Genomic DNA, 20,813 nt, shown 5'->3' with positions numbered 1-20,813 from the left:
AGAGAAATTCCCCGTCTTCAGAGTTCTGGCAGCCAGGCAGAAGAAAGGGGTGGGGATTCCCCAGTCAATTTGCCAACTTTCATTTGGCCCCCAATGTTCATTATGGGATCTCATGATTTCCCTCAGAGGTGCCCAGTGTCCTAAGCCTGTCTGTTTTCCATCTCTCCAGAAAGTACCTGCCAGGATGGGGAAAGCCTATCCTTTGGGGCCCCAGGGAACCATGTCTCCTCCCTAGTGCAGGCTCCTCTCACAAGTCTGCTGGGATTCCTCAGTGAGACACTACCAAGTGTGAAGCATGCCCTCCTGGGCTCCCCTGCCAGGTGCAGAAGCCTAAACGAGCCATGTAGAGAAGGTGGCTGAGCTGCCAGACAAGTGAAAAGAGCAATCCTGGATGTTCCAGTCCCAGCTACCACTGACTGCGACAGCATGAGACCTCAGACAGGACCAGCCAAAGAACCTCCCAGCCGAGCCCTAGCCAACCCACAGGACTGTGAGCAGCTAAAATGGCTGCTGCTGTCAGTCATTAAGTTTTGGGGTACCCTGTCATGCAGCAATAACCAAGGAACAGACTTCCAAACATTCCTGTGTTCAGACCCACCCTGCACATGGAAGTCCGTCTACAGTTTTTCAGATCTCATACTTTAATGTCTAAAGCAGAGCTAGGCACTGATGGAATGATTACTGGTGACCATTCCCTGAGAATAAGGGATCAATTCCATACTTTACTGAGTGGAAGTTTTTAAAAGCCTTTTTAAAATTTAGAACTAAATTAAGGTTGAGTCATTAAACAAAAGAGCACCAATGAGATAACTGAGAATATACAGCAAGGTTCATAAACTCGTGCCTCAGTGGCCAGGGAAGTAACATAGACGTGTGACAACTAGGTCTAATGCAACAGGAAGCAGTGGTGCACGTGGCTATGAGGATGGAATAAACACCCCTGGCCATTCAAAGATAAAAAAAAATTTTTTTAATCCAAATTAAAAAAAGGCTGTCTCTGTCAAGGCACCTGCACGAGGGCTGTGATTCCCAACCTAAACACACGGGGGTCTACGAAAATCCACTCACTGGCCTGCCCCCAGCCTGGACTTGTGCTTGCTCTCTAGAACATGGTACAGAGGAGGAGAGGTGTCTCCAGTGGATACACGTTGTCTGCATGCCTACCACAGGCCAGGGAGGAAGAGACCTACGTCCTCTTGGAATGATGGACAAAACACAGTTAAAGTCTGTCATAAGAAGTAGAAGATGTCAACCTCTGTTACAAGCAATGACCAAACAGCTTGATTAAACAAAACTCAGAAAAGCGCAGCTCTGCTTTGCCTCACTCTTTAGCAGGGCTACGGTCTGGAGAGCATCACCTGGACAGGGCAGAGATGCCCGGGTCGCATAAAAGCTGGACAAGGTATTCAATGTCTCTGAGCCTCCGTTTCATCATCTACAGAAGAAAATACTTCAACTTGAATATTCAAGTCCTTCAACCTTCCTGGTTTCTGGTAGCGTCCTGGTGATTTAGGCAGACCATATTTTTAATGTATGCAGACAAATGTCCTGTTTCTAACTTTAATTTGGAGGTGGCAGTTTCTCTTCCCGTCAGATATCTCTGTTCCTCCTGAAACAACCAAACTTCCTGAAGGAGATTCAGGAAAAGGAGCTTGGAAGGCTCCAGGCTCACTGTCTGGATTCACTGCTTGTCACACCTCACTGGGGGACTGACAAGAATAGCCAAGTTCCTCAAAGCAGAACTTAGAATGGTTATTCTTAATCCAGGAAGCATGAACTCTTAAGGAGGCTACCAGTGGGCACATAAGAAAAGTTTATGTGTATCTTTCAGGTTAGGTCTGTAGCTTTCATCAGATATTCAGGTCTGTGGTGATGCCAAAATGGTGGGAAAAAACCAACAACTGACTTTAATGTAGCAGCTGATGCCTAAGGATAGACTCTGCAGAAAGCACGGCACATACACGAGAACATTCCTTCCGGCGCTCTTTATAACAAGCAAAACTGGGAAACAACTGAAAGGTCCGTTACCAGGGGAATAAACAGCTTTACGGTGTTACAATGGACAACTATTTAGCAGTGAAAAGAAATTATAAGATCACACTGTCAACACAGATCAATCTTTAAAAATGTTAACTAAAAGAAGCAAGTTGTAAAATACAGTATGATACTACTCAAGTAAAGTTAACATGCAAAATAGTCTCACATTTGTGTATCTCCTCAAATACCATTTGGTAAAAGTATAAAGGCGCACGCGGGAGAGAAGCACCAGTTCATAGCAGTGGGAACCTTGGAGAGCGGCGCAGAGAAGCACCGTCAGGAAAGGGTGCGGGGCCGAGCCACGCTGTGAGTGTTTCCCAGGCCGCATGCATGGGTGTGCACTGCTGTGTCTCTGCACCTGCTCCGTGTCTGCCTGTCCACCTCCCGTACCGGGTCGCTCACAGCCCACACCATAACCCCACATATACCTCTTTTTATGCCCTTTTGCTCACCTCACTCTCAGATTTTTATAGCAGCCCCTCCCCCTGGTTTCCTTTTTCATACCCTCACTTTCAGCATTTGATAGTTCAGGAAATTTCCTATAAAAATCCCAATTTTCTACCTTTTCTAAGAGAGAAGACCTGGCATCACCAGGACAGCACTCGCCACGGTAACCACCAGTGAGCGCCAGGGCGGGCCTGGGCCCTGCGGTTCACCACAGGCCTCCCCTCTCCCTCCCGTCTTACTCACTTAGCTTCCTGCTCAGCCCCGGGAGACCATGAGCCAGCGAGCTCTGGTGAGATAAACAAGCAAGGGGTCTGTTATTTAACCTCCTCCCCAAACCACCCACCCATCAGCCCGACATGCATATCCAACTGTGTTTTCAGCATCTCCACTGCACTCTCCTGGGCACCTCACATTCAAATCTTAATTCAGACCCATCCACCTGCAAATTAGTGTTCCATCCCTAGTTTCCTTTTCCTCAGTAAATGAAAATCCCATTCTTGCAGCTGCTCAGCCCCAAAACCCTGGCTATCCGCCTCAACCCTGCCCCTTTCCTCCACCTCACGTCCATCCTGTCAGTTCCAACTTCAAAACAGATTTGGAATCTAACCAGGTCCCATCCTTACCGACCCTCTGGTCTGATATGATGGATCCTTAGCTGCTCTCCCTGCATCTGCCTCGGCCACTCCAACCAGTCTTCCTGCAGCGGCCAGCGGGGCCCTTACATTACCCCTACTCCAAACTCTCCAATATTCGTGGTTTCTCAGAGGAAACGCCAAAGTCCTCAAAAGGGCCTCGAGGCTCCCCTGAGTGCTCCCGCTCCATCCACGCCCGAGGAGATAGGCCTGGGCTTCCCAGAGCAGGGCTGGCTGTGACAACACAGCAATTGTGAGCCTTCCCAGCTTTAATAACGTGGCTTCTCAGAGGGCTGGCCTGTAGAGGGCGCACAGCATCACCTCGTACAATGTACACAGAGCACCAGACAGGTACCACACACATTAAGTGCTCAATAAAGATTATCACTGTCTGATGCTCTAATTATCCAGAATGAATTAAGCTCTAACATCAGCATGCAAAGAAACAAGATGTATGGTCAAAATCAGCCCTGAAAGTACTCCCATGAACTACTTTACATGGTTTTTGTACATACAACCCTGCACAGCAGATAAACAACACATACACGAAATACTAAGATGTACTGTGTACTTTAACTGGCAGAAAGAATTTTACCGGCAGGCTTAGCTGAATGTGAAGATATGAGCAACTAGAGTAAGACTCCACTGTACCTGGAGCATAAGTCCTCTGTAAGGCTCTCTACAGAACCACAGGTGGAGTCAGCTACCCAGGGTATGCAGCAGCGCTGTTACTTTTCAAAACTAACTTAACCAAAACAAGTTATCATTGCATCCTAACTTCATTTACTCCCCGAACAGGGCCTTGTTGAGTTTCTGATATTCTTCCAAAGTGGAAGATGAAATCCTAGCTTTGATTCAGTTTTAAGTAGCTCAGTTAAAAATATATATATATATATAACTAATTATTAAAAATAAAACAAAACCAAACAACATAAAAAGCTTGAACTTTGGGGATAGAGAAAACAGAACCAAATAAACTTGAGGAGTCAGAAAGCAACAGCTGGCACAGTTCAACTTTGTTTCATGTTTTTAAAAGGGAGGAGAGGTCTGGATGCACACGCCATGTCCACTGACAACAGAAACAAATCAGCTTAGGATAACCTTCCGTATCTATAAAGTGCCCCATCACTGCGTCCCAGCCCCACTCCTCTCTACAGGCCCCATTACTAACTGCACTCAAAGCAAGTGCAAAATGTTATAGAAAACGAGCACCCTGAGAATTACCTCTTATCTGCATGTGTGAATGAAGAGCATTAGAAAGGCAGTTTCAGCTGGGACCTAACAATGAGGCCCATCGAAGGTCATGATGCCCTGGAGGGATAAACAACCACCACCCGCAGGTCTTCACAGGTGCCGCCAACGTACAAAATAAAAATTCGACATAACTGAGCTTCCATGTGGTTTTGGCAACATTTCTCAGATAAAATATTGACCTGAGCAGGTCAAGAGACGTGCTGTAATGTGGGGCATAACCTGATGCAAGAATTACGTGGAGGCACAGAGTCACATCACAGGTACATGAAAGGGAAGTCAGCCATTCTACTCACACCACGACGCGGTGAGGAGTCTGATACCTTGGGGATGCTTTTATAGAAACAGCTAACACTGCAGCTGTGACAGTCTCACACACACACACAGGAAAGTAACGAGAAAAGAATTCGTCTTATGTAATACATAACATCACCTCTACTTACCTGGCCAGCAGAGTGAGAGCCTATGTTACAGCCATGTGATTATGTCATTCACATTTTAACCAATTAGATTGTAAACTTATTAGTGGCTTTGGGTTCTGAGCAGTTTGTAGTGACTACACAGAGCTGCACTAAGAAGAGCTCTTAGTTGCCACTAGAACTGGGTGGGAAAGCAAAGCACAGAACCACGAGCACTGCCATCCTCAGCGTTTAGCAGACGAACACCACACTATACACAGACATCCACTGTGGTCAAAATATAAAACAGAACTTTGGCATTACAATTTCCTATGTAGGGCCTTCCTTGCTCCTTTCTTTTCACCGGAGCCACCAGACATTCTAGAAAGAAAAGCCAGGGGACACACAAATAGCCCACAGTTCATAAATGACCACACTGATTCCTTTCTATGGTTACAGGCCATAATTTAAGAGGGTTCTTTTCAACTTCTTTCCATTGGCTCCCCAAGAACCCGACGAGCTGGCTTACAGGGCCTGTGCACCGATGTACAAACAGCAGGTGGCTCAGGTACGGGGCTCTGGGCTTGAAGACTTCCTACTTCCTTTTCATTCTGTCCCCAAGCACTCGGTTGAGTTCCTGGTGTATGCCTGGCACATTCACTTCCTCAGCCAACTTTAATTCGATAAGATTAAAAAACAATCACTATTAGGAAAAAGCAATGCAATCATTTGCCATAAAATGAGAAGGACAGAGTAAGACACGACAAATAGACTTCATTGCGCTTGTAAACAAAAATCTTGCCTTTGACAGCCAGGCAAAGGAAAGCATTTTCCAAAGGAGCAACTCAGAGAATCAAAGATCTTTGCAACCCACTCTCCTTCCCTGTGCTGTTTCTACCCAACACCAAGCTCCTGTCTGCACACAGCCTGCTTGGCTAGGATGGATTACACACACTCAGCAGGCTGCAGGAGGAGCCGGGTCTTGCACTGCACTAGGACAAGGTATCCTGTGCTCCCTACTCTTCCACAGCTGGCTTCAGCTGTCCTTGTTTTTCACTCCGCTTCACCATGAGTCGAAGGCTAGAGTCATTTCTCAGCAACTTTGGTCTAAGGCAGAAATAAGATCCTGTCCCAGATTGAAACTCCCTGCTCATATTTTCCTCCCAACCATGACTCAGCAGCAGCTTCTCTGGACTGTACTCAAAGAATTTACCTGAACTAACCTCTCACTTTTAAAAAACATCTGCATTCTGAATTCCTTTAAAAGCTCCAAATTCCTTTACCAATCTATTACTCCCTTCAGTGTCCCCCAGAAGACACCTTTTGGGTAACTGTCCAACCACCCTCTTTTCTCTGAGGACTGCCTGTCACTGCTGAAAGGGTGGACCTCCAAGCAACTCTGTCCCCTCACCACAGCTTATCAAACCTGGGGTGGACACCTGGTCTAAGCCTAGCCAATCAGATTCTCCCTCTAACTGGATGGGGTTGGGTTCTACACTTGAGCAGTCATGCTGAGCCAGGGCTAGAATGGTTGTTTTCTCACCATGTGTGTGCTGAAGCGGAGAAAGCCAGACTTCAGGAAGAGAGGGAGTGACTCAGAAACAGAGAGAAGCAATGGGAGACTGTGGGTCATCAGAGAAAATGACTGGCTGCTAATCATTGCGCTCCCAGTTCAGGTTGCTCCCGAGGCTGCTGCAGTTCCAGCACTTCGTTTCAGTGAGGTATCCTGTATCCTTTATGTATATTTCCATTTTTTTCTTAAACTAGGTTACGTATGTTCCTACTCTTTGTAACAAAAAGGTACCCAAGACAATTATATGAGCAGTAACTTCCACATTCCTATCCCACAGTCTATGAGGCAGCCACTTCAAGAAATCAGAAGTTAAAAAATCAAAGGGCCCAGGAATCCCGCTCTTGGGTATATCCAGAAGGAACCCTACTTCAAAATGACACCTGCACCCCAATGTTCATAGCAGCACTATTTATAACAGTCAAGACATGGAAATAGCCTAAATGTCCATCAACAGATGATTGGATAAAGAAGATGTGGTATATTTATACAACGGAATACTACTCAGCCATAAAAACTGACAACATAACGCCATTTGCAGCAACATGGATGTTCCTGGAGAATGTCATTCTAAGTGAAGTAAGCCACAAAGCGAAAGAAAAATACCATATGAGATTGCTCATATGTGGAATCTGAAAAAAAAAAACAAACAAAAACATAAATACAAAACAGAAACAGACTCATAGACTAGAATACAAACTTGTGGTTGCCAAGGGGGCAGGGGGTGGGATGGGACAGACTGGGATTTCAAAATGTAGAATAGATAAAAGATTGTACTGTATAGCACAGAGAAATAAATACAGGATCTTGTGGTGGCTCACAGCAAAAGCGAATGTGACAATGAATCTATGAATGTTCACATATAACTGAAAAATTGTGCTCTACACTGGAATTTGACACAACATTGTAAAATAACTGTAACTCAATAAAAATAAATAACTATCTCGCAAAAAAAAAAAATCAAAGGGGTGGGGGAAAGGAAAATGGTGGGAAGAGGAAAAAGGACAGGATGAAAAGGGGCGACTCTTTGGAAACTGAGGTTCAATTCAGTTCAAGAGAAATTGAGTACCTTTTACACAATCGGCGCTCACTGCTAGGCACCGGGAGCTGCAAAGATGGGTAACTCACAGTCCTGGCCCCCAAGGAGCACAGTGGAGGGAAGACAGGAGGTGGGGCGTGCACGAGGTTCCGTGTGCACGGGCCCGGGAGCTGGGCTCCTGCAGACAGCGCTGAGCAGGATGAGAACGCAGAGCTGGGAAGGGCTGCACAGGCTTTAAGGCGTGTGTGACAGGTGGCAGTCAGACAGAATAAACTTCTGCAGATTACCACATGCAGCAAAGCTGCTTACTCCAACATGAGGCCATTAGATATTTAGTTTAGGAAGGAAGTTTGCAGAGGTGGGAAGCCTCTCTAGATACCTTGTGTGAATCTTCTCAATTTAACTTTACATTATAAAGGTACTTAAAGCACACTATTTCAAACAGCACAGTGAAAGCAAAATAATTTTCTAAGTAGTTATGGTCTCAGAGATTATACCTTACAGTGAGTAATTCAGTAAGAATTCATAGTATTCATTTAAAAAGGCAATTAAATTCTAAAACTATTGTTATTTCAGGATGCTGAAGGACATGAGAAATATTATATATGAAGTGTTAAAAGATCAATAAAATAATCTTACAATATTTTCTTAAAAACTAAAGCAGGGGAGGGTATAGCTCAGTGGTAAAGCACTTGCTTATTAGCACGCACAAAGTCCTGGGTTCAATCCCCAGTACCTCTATTAAAATAAATAAAAATCTAATTACCTTCCCCCCAAAATCAGAATTAAAAAAAAGAAGAAAAACCCCCAAATTATGAATCAAGCAAGCAGAGTGTTCTTAAATGTCAGAACTGCTATCTCAATTCTAGGAATATACCCAAAAGAAATAATATAGACCATGGAAAAAGCCACCCATGAAAATATTCTAGACAGCATAACAAAAAGTCAAGAGCAAGCTACATATCCATTAATACAGAGTATATTAGACTGCTATTAGAATATTATTTGATGAAATATAACTTAGCCACTAAAAAGAATAAAGATAATATAGTAACAAAATGAAATATATGTTAAATGGGAAAAATCTATATAATTTTTTATCCTGTAATTAAAAGTCCATAAAAAAATATAAAACTCAATATATAGATAGAAAAATGCTTTAAAAGAAGTGATAATGCTTATGTAGCAGTGGTAAGATAATGAGTAGTTTATTTTTCTAAGTTTCTTTTTAATCAAGATGTAGTAACTTACAATGAAAAAGAACATGAAAACAAATATATGTATGTATGACCAAAACATCATGCTGTACACCAAAAACTGATGTCCCTCCTTTTTCTCCCCAAGTATTAGAAATCAAAGGGAAACTTACTTCATCAGAAGCAGATCGAAGACACTGGACAGCAGCCTGCTTTTTCATCTCTTCTAGAGTTAGGTCTGAGCACTTTTTCTTACTCTTTCCCCATTTCTTATAAGCTCCTTTTTCCCAGCCCAGGAAGATGTCATTCTCCTAGAATAAGATTGTACAAGTTTCAATGACCAACACTAAATAACAAACTTCAAACACTTATTATTTCCCACATACTTACACACATTCCCCTACCAAATATTTTCATTTACAACAGTAGGTACACACTAATAAACTGAGAGACCACAGAACACCGTCAGCCAGAGCACTTCAGCGTAGGTAATCCATTGGTTTGGTTATCTATTATTGAGATTATTATAAGATTATTATTTAGGATTTATGATCTCAATAACTGACCCACTTATGTTTATAGTAAATGCTCATAAATAATTCAGACATTTATATGTAAATTCAAGTATTATCATTTAAATTTCAGCATAAATTCTAAACTTCATACACAATTAAATGTCCTCTCTTCTGTACTTCCTACTCTTTAATAATGTGTTCATATTCTATCAGATTTTAACATTTAACAGTTGAACGGCTCACTCCTATCTCTGTATCTTAGTCTAAAAATCAACAGATATAAAATATTTTATATTAGTATTTTAAGCTTATTTTCCCCTTGATTGTATATGCCTGTCATAAAAACTAAGGAAAATTTGAAAAGCAGGAAGAAAGCAAATCATCCAAGATCCTACCACCCAGCAAAAATTAGAACAATTTGGTCTGTTTCATTTGGTCTTTTTCATCTGCTCTAAAAAAACACATAGTTGAATTCACACTATTTGTACAATTTTGATTTAACTTCTACTGTAAACATTCCCCTTATGTTACTACAAATTCTTTTACTATATAATATTCCAAGATGTAGGCTTAGCTATTTCCCTAGACTGAGATTTTAGTATTTTTAATTGCTTTGCTACTTCATTTTGCCTTTTAAAAAGCGTTTCATTCGGTAAATTAAGATTAAAACCAGTGGACAGACAACAAGGAAAAAAAAACATTAGAAAGAAAGACAATAGCAAAATTAAGAAAATTACTTGGAAGAGTATTTGGCCTACAGTGGGCCCTCAGGAAAGATACAAATGAACGAATGAGATGGAATAAAGCAGCAGCATAATAATAATTAAAAGAACTTTTAGGATCAAGTCAGATACCATCAACTGTCTAGCCAATTTTAATTTTGTTCAAATACACAAAAATTACTTTCATGCCACCAAAGAGTGAGAGAAGGATCTCTCTCTCTAAACTCATCATAATTGACATGCTTTTTACTTAACTTCTTGGGCATGTTTGTAGATCCTCATGAACCCAAAAAACATTTTCTGGCTGAGTGGTGTCAATTCCATTTTCCAAGGGAAAATGTGTCTGATGGCCAAGTAAGACCTATCAGTATATCTCCACTTAGCTAACGTGTTCGGCTGGATGGCAACTGAAACCTGCCATTTCTTACTATCGGTATCTTCTAGAGATAGGGCTTGTCCTTTACCAGGAACAGAGGACAGAAGCATAACAATGTAGATTTGAAGCTTCTGAAGGCAGAGAAAAATGTTGTAATTTTCCTCTATTGTTCACAGTGTACAAAACAAAGAAGGTAGAAAAGTTGTGTAATTACTGAAAACAAGACTCCATTCTGTTTGAATTGCTGAGATTGGCTCTTTCTCCTCACGGAGCATTATAAACGTGCTTTTCTACTGAAGCTGTACTAAAGCTCAGCAGAGTTAAAATACACATTCAAAGGTCCAAATAAAGTTTTATTATATGGACAGAAGGGACTTCCAAAATTCACATGGACACAAAGTCCTTCTGGAGGGCAGTCTGACAATGTAAATCTAAAATCTTAAACATGTGTATGTACTTTTGACCAATAATTCTACTTCTGGGAATTTATCCTAAGGAAAAAAAAATCCGCAAAGTGTGCACAGATTTAGCTACAGTGATGTTAATCATACAGCTGTCAATAACAGCAAACATGTTGAAACCTAAATGTCAGCTGAGGGTGTGGCTAACTAAGCTACGCTATGTCCAGGCAATAAGACATTACAGCCATCAGAGATTATGAAGTATATTTACTAACAGAGAGAGCTATGCACAATATACATAAGAGAAGTAGTTTATACCACAGTATGATCTCATTTTTGGTGCACACACACACTGACTACCATGCATTAAAATGTCTTGAGAGAAATGTACTAAGGGCCACCAAGGAGCTCGTCTCTTGGTGAGCAGGAATAGGATACCTTAATTTTTCTTATAATTCAGTCATACTTCTTTAACAGTCAAAAGCTGTTGTTTGTTTGTTTTAATGAAAACCTTGTAAGTCAAGAAGAGAAACGAGAAGAGTTCCTGTCCTCTCCACCTAGACAGGTATGTCGCACTCGCTTTGTTTGCTGTCCAGCATCTCTGTTTACACGTGGATATGGATTCATGCATTCATCCAGCAACCATGTCAGTGTCTTCTTTGTGGCACTAGGGGTTATAACAATGACTACAACACAGTCCCTGGACACCACAGTCCACTGTGGAATAAAGACCTGGAAGCAAACAACTGTGGCACAGTCACTAGGATTACAGAAGTCTGCAGAAAGCACTTAGGAAACACCAAAGAGCCACACTCTATTCTTGGCCTGGTTGGTCGGCAAAGGCTTCCTACAGAAGGAGGAAGGGTCACTGAAGCAGAGTCTCAAAGAGTGAACACAAGTTCGGGCCAGGGTGAGAGGGGAAGACTAGGCAGAAGAAACACCGTGCCGAAGCAAGGGATAGCAAACTTCTCCTCTAAGGGCCAGAGAGTAAATATTTTAACTTTATAGGCCAAGAGACAAATTAAGGATTCAATATAGGTACTTTTACCAAAAAAAGAGAAAACAAATTTTCACAATTATTTATTGCTAGAATCCAGAATATAATTCAGTATAATTTTTAATACAGGTCTACTAATGAGAAGAATGGAATTCTTTTGTGGGGGGGTGTGAGATAATAATGCTTAATTGGGGTTCAAATTAAGTGTTCTCTATCATCAAAATCAATTATGTTTATCTGTTTATGCTCATTTTTTAAATAACAGCTTTATAGACACAAAGTTGACATACCACAGAATTTACTTTTAATGTATACATTTCAGTGGCTTTTAGTATAATTCAAAGGGTTATGCAACAATCACAAATATCTAATTTTAAAACTTTTTTCATCACCCCTAAAAGCAGCACTGTACCCAGTAGCACTTACTTCCCATTCCTCTTCTCTCCAGAGTCACTGGTAAATACTAATCTGTTGTCTCTATGGATTTGCCTGTGCTGGACATGTCATAAATTATACACGTACTTTTGTGCCTGGCTTCTTTTGCTTAGCATAATGTTCTAAAGGCTCATCCACGTTGTAGTATGTATCAGTACTTCACTTTCTTTTATGACTAACAGTCCACTGCATGGATATACCACATTTTTTTAATCCATTCATCTACTAATGGATGCCTGAATTGCTCCTACATTTTGGCTACTGTCAGTACATAATACTGCTATGAACATTCATATACAAGTTTTTTACGGACACATTTTCCATCTTGTTGGTACATCCCTAAGAGTGGTCCTGCTGGATCACATGGTAACTCTATGTTCAACCTTTTGAAGAGCTACCAGGCTATTTTTCAAAGCAGCTACACCATTTCACAATCACACCAGCAGTGTCTCAGGGTTCTAATTTCTCTACATCCTCACCAACATTTGTTACTGTCTGTGTTTCTTATTTTAGCTCTAGCCGTCCTCGTGAAGATGAAGTGGTATCTCATCATGGTTTTGATTTCCCTAATGACTAATGAAGTTGAGCATCTTTTCATGTGCTTATTGGCCATTTATGTATCTTCTCTGGACAAAAGTCTATTCAAATCTTTTTCCCATTTAAGAATTATCTATTCTGAATACACATCCCATCTCAAATACATGATTTGCAAATATTTTATCTAGTTCTATGGGTTGGCTTTTCACTTTCTTGATGATGGCCTTTGAAGCATGTTTTTCATTGTGATGAGTTTAATTTATTGATGTATTCTTTGACTGCTTGTGCTTTGGTTTCTTATCTAAGAAATCACTGCCTCCTCTAAGACACAAGGATTTACTCTTCTCTTTAAGTTTTACAGTTTTAGCTCTTCCATCTACATCTATAATCCATTTTGAGTTAATATTTGTCTGTGGTATGACACAGGAGTCCATTCTTTTTACATGTGATTACCCTGCTGTCCCAGCACCTTTTGTTGAAGACTGTTCTTTTCCCCACAACCGGAATGGTCCTGCTGGAAACCAAGTGACCAAAACTATAAAGGTTTATTTCTGGACTCTTAGTTCTGTTACATACATCTAGCCATATGTATGCCACTATCAAACTGTCTTGCTTACAGAAGCCCAGCAGTAAGTTTTAAAATTGGAAAGTGTGAGTCCTGCAAGATTTTTTTCTTTTTTAAAACTGAATTATAGTTGGTTTACAATGTTGTATCAATTTCTGGTGTACAGTATAATGTTTCAGTCATACATACACATACATATATTTGTTTTCATATGCTTTTTTCATTATAGGTTACTATAAGATATTGACTATAGTTCCCTGTTATACAGAAGAAACTTGTATACTGATTTTATATATAGTAGTTAGTATCTGTGAATCTCAAACTCCCAATTTATCCCTTCTCATCCCATTTTCCCCTGGTAAATAAGTTTATTTTCTATGTCTGTGAGTATGTTTCTATTTTGTAATTAAGTTCATTTGTGTCTCTTTTTTAAGATTCCACATATGAGTGACATCATATGGTATTTTTCTTTCTCTTTCTGGCTTACTTCACTTAGAATGATGATCTCCGGGTCTATCCATGTTGCTGCAAATAACATTTTATTCTTTTTTATGGCTGAGTAGTATTCCATTGTCATCTGGTGATGAACATTTAGGTTGTTTCCACGTCTTGGCTATTGTAAATAGTTCTATGAACACTGGGGTTTATGTATCTTTTTGAGTTAGAGTTTCCTCCAGATGTATGCCAAGGAGTGGGATTGCTGGATCATATGGCAAGTCTATTTTCAGTTTTTTGAGCCATCTCCATACTGTTTTCCATAATGGCTGCACCAAACTACATTCTCACCTTCAGTGTAGGAGGGCTCCCTTTTCTCCATACCCTCTCCAGCATTTATCGTTTGTGGACTTTCTAATGATGGCCATTCTGACTGGTGTGACGTGATCCCTCACTGTAGTTTTGATTTGCATTTCTCTGACAATTAGTGACATCGAGTTTTTCGTATGCCTATTGCCATTTGTATCTCTTCACTGCAGAATTGCTTATTTAGGTCTTCTGCCCACTTTTCCAACTTTGTTCTTAATTTCAAGATTCTCTTGGCTATCCTGGGTCCCTTTCATTTCCATATACGAATTTTAGGATCAGCTCTCCAATTTCTGCAACAAAGGCAGCTGGGATTCTGATAGAGACTGCCTTGAATCAGTACATCAGTTTGGGGAGCACTGCGGTCTTAACAATATTGTCTTCTAATCATGAACATGGGCTGTTTTTCCATTTATTAGGTCTTCTTTGATTTCTGTCAATGATGTTGTTTAATATTTAGTATGCAAGTCTTGTATTCATGTTAACTTTATTTGTAAGTATTTTATTCTTTTGATACTATTGTAAATGGAATTTTCTTAATTTCATTCCTTGTAATTTTCTATATACAACACCATGTCATATGTCAATAGGGACAGTTCTAGTTCTTTCTTTCCAATCTAGATTTTTTTTTTCCTTAGCTAACCTCCCTGTTAATATGCTAATGTGTAAGATTTTATGTATTTCATCTTTGAAAATGTTTTTCACACATAGATAAATACTGCCAACTATTGATATTAATCCACAGGCATGGTTTACTGGAACATGTTAATTCTTTAGAAGGTATTTATGAATTCTGGTACATTCTTTCCTTACTATTTGCCTTTTCACCAGTCATCATATTGCAGATCAATCACTCCCAAGCAAAAGTTAGGTGGAAGCTTCTCATTGAGCAATAGATGGATTCTGAGATACAGACACTTCCTTTGCACTGTGCCAAGGTGTGAAAATGCTGCTGGAACTGCAGTTGACCTAGGACAACGTACTGTTGCAAACTGTGAGGAAATGGAGATTTTGCTTCTTGTTCTAACTTCTGACAAAACGAAAACGTATAAAACAACTTGACATTATCTGTGAATCAAATACTGTCAGCTGTTAGAGTGACTTTACCACATCATAAATTTTGCATGTAAGTACTGTTTGCCTTGTAATTTTAGGCTGAATTCATTAAGAAACACCATCAAGTGTACAGAAAAATCTATATAAACAACAGCATACTGGACAGACTTTTCTGCATTCCTCTTCCCACTTCTATTCAAGAGCTCCCTTATTCTTTTTCTGGCTTTGTGTACTGGGTGAATGTATGTATTGTGACTTATTTATTAACCATTAGCATTGAACTAATAATCAGATTTTAAAAGAATATAGTTATTAAAAAAGCTCAAGCTATTTCTATTTCACTTGTTGCATTTTTAGTCTTCTGTGCTATACTAATTAAAAGTCCATGTAGACATAAACATATAATATTAGGTATGTGCCAAATATTTCCTCAGTAAACTCAGTGAATCAAGTATGATTTTTTTTTAAAAGTCATAATCTTAAAGACAGAATACAATCATCAACTACCAAAAGAAGACACGGCTAAAGAACTTCTCAGCCTACGAGCCTATCATCAGGTGCTTTTCCAGACACTAACTGCTGTGATGTAACATAAGGCTAAAGTTTTGATCGACTTTCTCTCGCTGTCTTCTATGAAAAAGGAAATTAGGAACTGGAGGAAGAAAAAGAACACAACATTCTGAAATACAGCTGGGATCAGTGACGTCTATTTGCTGCTCAGCACCCACCCCCTGCCTCCCACACCTTCCCGTTAACAGCGTCCTGAAAAACCAAAACTACTAAGTGTTTGAATGGGACTAATGCCACCCCCATCTGGGCCCTAATCAGCTTAATGCAAATCAGCATGTTTCATCCCTTTGGCCACGAAGACTGGCTCAGAGAGAGGCATGGGACCAATCAGAAATCAGCGCTTGAAAATGAGACACCCCTCCACCACAAGATTTTTGCTGGGAATGTAGGGAACACATCCTCTGGACAGTGTGAGAACAGGATGTGGAGAATGCTGTGCTCGATGACTGCCCTCCACCCTCCGGGAGTGGATGCAGAAACAAGTTGGCAGAGGGAGGCAGTCAGAGAGGCAAAGAGGACACCCCAGGGACACTGTGAAGCTCTGAACTGAATCAGGCTTGGGCCAGTCCTAATTCTGGACTTTTAGTGATATGAGACTTTTTTTTTCTGCCCTAGAGGCCAATTTAAGCCAAAATCTTTGCTTGTGAATGAAAGATACAGCTAAAATTTGAAGAAAGGCCTCAATAATAAATTCACTTGTCAATGCTCAAAGAAACTGTAAATTGCCTCTAAAAAGGAGTAGCACCAAATAAGCACAATTCAGGTTAAGTACATCCACTGTTTTCTCCTACTAGTACTTCAGCCAACAGTGACAAATTCCTCACTGGCCTCCCTGCCTTCAGCTACCCAACCAGCTTACCCACCACCACTCATGCCCTCTGGTACAGCTGGCTAAATATAGCAGTGGGTCTCTTTGCCTCCGGGACTAAAATATCAATCCCTCGCAGAGTGTATCAGGTTCTTCCGAATCGAATCGGTTTCCTGCTGGCCTTGCTCACTCTAATCTCCTCCCACTCCCTCACTATACTCCTCTGGCCCTACAACATCAGGCCCTTCCTGTTTCTGTGACCTTGCATGCACCCTTCTTTTCTTCTTCCTTCAAGGCTGTTCAACTGTTATCTCCTCTGCATTCCTGCTGCCACCGTCCCCCACGCACAGTGTCCCAGGCTTGGCACAGGCAGAGCGCTTTACAGATTCCAAATCTAGCGCTGTCCCTCAGTCCTGGTGCCTCGGCAGTCCTGGTGCCTGCCTCGGTGTTCGGCATGTCATGATGCTCATGTGGTGAGTAAAAAACCAGAAATGTGCATTAAATGCAGTATTTATGCCCAAAACATTTTCTCTATTTCATGAAATTTTATGAAAGATTTTATCAAAGTACCATTTTTCAACAAATGACACCGGGAAAACTAGATATCCACATTTTAAAGAAAGAAATTGGACTCACTACATTGCATGTACAAAAATTAACTCAAAATGCATCAAAAGCTATAACTGTAAAACTCCTGGAAGAAACACAGGGCAAAGCTTCACAGCACTGGTTTTGGCAATGAGTTCTCGGAAACGATACCAAAGGTACAGGAAACAAAAGAAAAATTAGAAAAACTGGGCTTCACGAAAATTTAAATTTTATACACTGAAAGACACTATAAAGAGTGAAAAGGCAATCTACAGGATGGGAGGAAATACTGCAAATCATGTATCTGATAAGGGGTTAATATCCAGAACCTAGAGACGTTGGTCGTATAGTGGTGGGTATAGCTGCCTCCCAGAACCTAGAGAGAACTTCTAAAACTCAACAACAACAACAAAACAACCAGATTCAAAAAATGGAAAAGAACTCAAAAGTCTCCAGAGAAGATATGCAAACGGCCAATAAACACACAAAAGATGCTCAGCATCACTAATCATCAGAGCAAACACTGAGATACCCTTCGTACCAATTAGGATGGCTACTATTTAAAACAAAAAAAACCCCAGAAAATAAGTGTTGGCAAGGATGTGGCAAACTGGAACCCTGTGCATTACTGGGGGGAATGGAAAATGGTGCTGCTAGTGTCAGTTCCTCAAAAAAATAAAAACAGAATTAAGAATTACCACATGATCCAGCAATTCCACACCTGGATATATAACCCCATAACTGAAATCAGGGTCTTGAAGAGGTATTTGTACACCACATTCATAGCAGCATTGTTCACTATAGCTAAAACATGGAAGGAACACAAGTGTCCACTGATGGGACAGATAGATAAGCAAAATGTGGCATCATCCACATGACAGAATATTATTCAGCCTTTAAAAAGGAAATTCTGACACGTGATATGACATGGATGAATCCTGAGAAGACATTATACTAAATGAAATAAGCCAGTCACAGAAAGACAAATCCTGTGTGATTCCACTGATACGAGGTAGTTAAGAGCTACTGAAATCATAAAGACAAAAAGTACAACGGTGGTTGCCAGGGGCTGGGGGAGAGCAGAATGGGGAATTATAAAGTTTCTGCTTTACAAGATGAAAGGAGTTCTGGAGATGGTGGTGGTGGCTGTACAACATTATGAGTGCACATAATACCACTGAACTATGCACTTAAAAATGGTTCAGATGGTAGACCTTAGGTTATTTATGTATATTTTATCACAATAAAAAAATGCTGGGGGGAGGTGGTGAGGGAGAAACTGCAGTAACTTCTCCGAGGGGCAGGCCCAGTGTGTAGCTGTGGCATCTGCACTCACCTCCATCATGCCCCATACACCTGAGAAAGAAGCATACATCTATCTATTCATTTCTCTACTAAATATCTGAGCATCTTCTACATCCCAAAAATTGTCATAAGGGCTTGGAATACAGGGGGAAACATGGCAGACAATGTCCCTAGCTTCATGAAATACACATTCCAGCAGAGGTGACATACAAATAAATGTAAAATATCACAAATCATCATTAATTCCAGGTGGTAACAAGTGTTACGAAAAAAAATAAAGTAGGAAAGCCATACTACCCAAAGCAATCTACAGATTTAATGTGATCCCTATCAAATTACCCAGGACATTTTTCACAGAACTAGAACAAATCATCCCCAAATTTATATGGAATCCAAAGACTCAGAATTGCCAAAGCAATACTGAAGAAAAAGAACAAAGCTGGAGGCATAACCCTCCCAGACTTCAGACAATACTACAGAGCTACAATAATCAAAACAGTGGGGTCTGTCACAACGGATCAATGGAACAGCACAGACAGCCCAGAAATAAACTCACACACCTACGGTCAATTAATCTTTGACAAAGGAGGCACGAATACACAATGGAGGAAAGACAGTCTCTTCAGCAAATGGTGTTGGGAAAGCTGGACAGCCGCATGTAAATCAATGAAGTCAGAACACACACCATACACAAAAAAACTCAAAAGGGCTTAAAGACTTACATATAAGACAAGACACCATCAATTGCCTAGAAGAACACATTGGCAAAACATTCTCTGACATGAATTGCAGCAATGTTCTCCTAGGTCAGTCTACCAAGGCAATAGAAATAAAAGCAAAAATAAACAAATGGGACCTAATTAAATTTTTAAGCTTTTGCACAGCAAAGGAAACCATAAATAAAATGAAAAGACAACCTATGAACTGGGAGAAAATATTTGCAAACAATCTGACTGACAAGGGCTTAATCTCTAGAATATACAAACAGCTCATACAACTCAGTAACAAAAAAACACATCGCCCAATCAAAAAATTGGCAGAAGACTTAACGACATTTCTCCAAAGAAGACATACAGACATCCAATAGACACTAAAATAACCATCAATGTTGCTAATTATTACAGAAATGCAAATCAAAAGTACAATGAGGTATCACCTCACATCAGTCAGAATGGCCATCATTAAAAAGTCCACAAACAATAAATGCTGGAGGTGAGAAGAAAAGGGAGCCCTCCAACACTGTTGGTTGGAATGTAATTTGGTGCAGCCACTATGGAAAACAGCATGGAGAGTCCTTAAAAAACTAAAAATAGAGTTACCATATGATTCAATAATCCTACTCCTGGGCAAGTATCTGGAGGGAACTCTCTAATTTGAAAAGATACACACACCCCAACGTTCATAGCAGCACTATATACAATGGAAGCAACCTAAATGTCCATGGACAGGTGACTGGATAAAGAAGTTGTGGTATATTTATATAACGGAATACTACTCAGCCATAAAAAATAATGAAATAATGCCATCTGCAGCAGCATGGATGGACATTGAGATTATCACACTAAATGAAGTAAGTCAGACAGAGAAAGACAAATATGTGATATCACTTATAATGTGGAATCAAAAAAGATGATACAAATGAGCTTATTTACAAAATACAAACAGACTCACAGACATAGAAAACAAACTTATGGTTACCACAGGGGAGGGGTGAGGAATGAATAAATTGGGAGTCTGGAATTAGTGGATACAAACTACTATATATAAAACAGATAAAAAAGGTTCCACTGTTTAGCACAAGGAACTATATTCAAAACCTTGTAATAACCTAAAATGATAAAAAATGAAAAAGAATATATATATATATGAATCACTATGCTGTACACCAGAAACTAACTGTAAATCAACTATATTTCAGTTTTTCAAAAATCACAAGGAAAAAAAAAGTTTCCAAGTCCTGAATTCTTGACTAGTTCCTAAGAGTACTCTGACCAACGAGCTGAATGTAGACAGATTTTAGAGCCCACTATAACCAGATCTAATTCACAGAGTCATCTAGTGACTAAAGAAAATGAACCGTTCAGTAACACAGTATTTTCCAGATGGCACAATTTTAAATCTCACCCACTGGCAGTCTTGATTTAGTAAATATTTCTTCAGAAATAAAAATAAAGAAAGTAGGAAACAGGACTGAAATGAAAGGTTTCTTTGTAAATGTCAAAGAAAGACGGAGGATAAGACAAGCAAAATGAACACCAAACTAAACAAGTAAACAAATGAATACACTCTTTTAAAAAGTAACTGGTGGTCAATCCATGAAAGAAAAAAAATAGGTAAGTTGAACATCATTAAAATAAAAACTGCTGTGAGAAGAACAATGCTAAAAGGATTAGAAGACAAACCACAGGCTGGGAGAAATTTTTCCAAAAGACACTTCTGATACAGGATTGTTATGCAAAACACACAAAGAACTCTTAAAACCCAGTTATCAGAAAATAACCTTTCTTTTTTTTAAAAAAAAAAAGAAGCCAAAGACCTCAAAGCAGATATACAGATGGCAAATAAGC

The 20,813-nt window shown here is 40.0% G+C and overlaps 1 protein-coding gene across 5 annotated transcripts in view; it reads right to left on the bottom strand.

The window, feature by feature from the left end:
- The window catches only part of KIAA0232 (KIAA0232 ortholog), an 82,884-nt gene that overhangs the window by 25,575 nt on the left and 36,496 nt on the right, over nucleotides 1–20,813 (bottom strand). For all 5 annotated transcript variants that reach the window (XM_072946558.1, XM_072946553.1, XM_072946562.1 and 2 more), the window contains one exon: nucleotides 8,744–8,881. In XM_072946558.1, the coding sequence (XP_072802659.1) occupies nucleotides 8,744–8,881 (138 nt within the window). The remainder of the gene's footprint in view (nucleotides 1–8,743; nucleotides 8,882–20,813) is intronic.

This window comes from Vicugna pacos, chromosome 2, assembly GCF_048564905.1.
Source record: "Vicugna pacos chromosome 2, VicPac4, whole genome shotgun sequence".
NCBI classification, from domain to species: domain Eukaryota; kingdom Metazoa; phylum Chordata; class Mammalia; order Artiodactyla; family Camelidae; genus Vicugna; species Vicugna pacos.
This window is presented reverse-complemented; position numbering and strand designations above follow the sequence as displayed.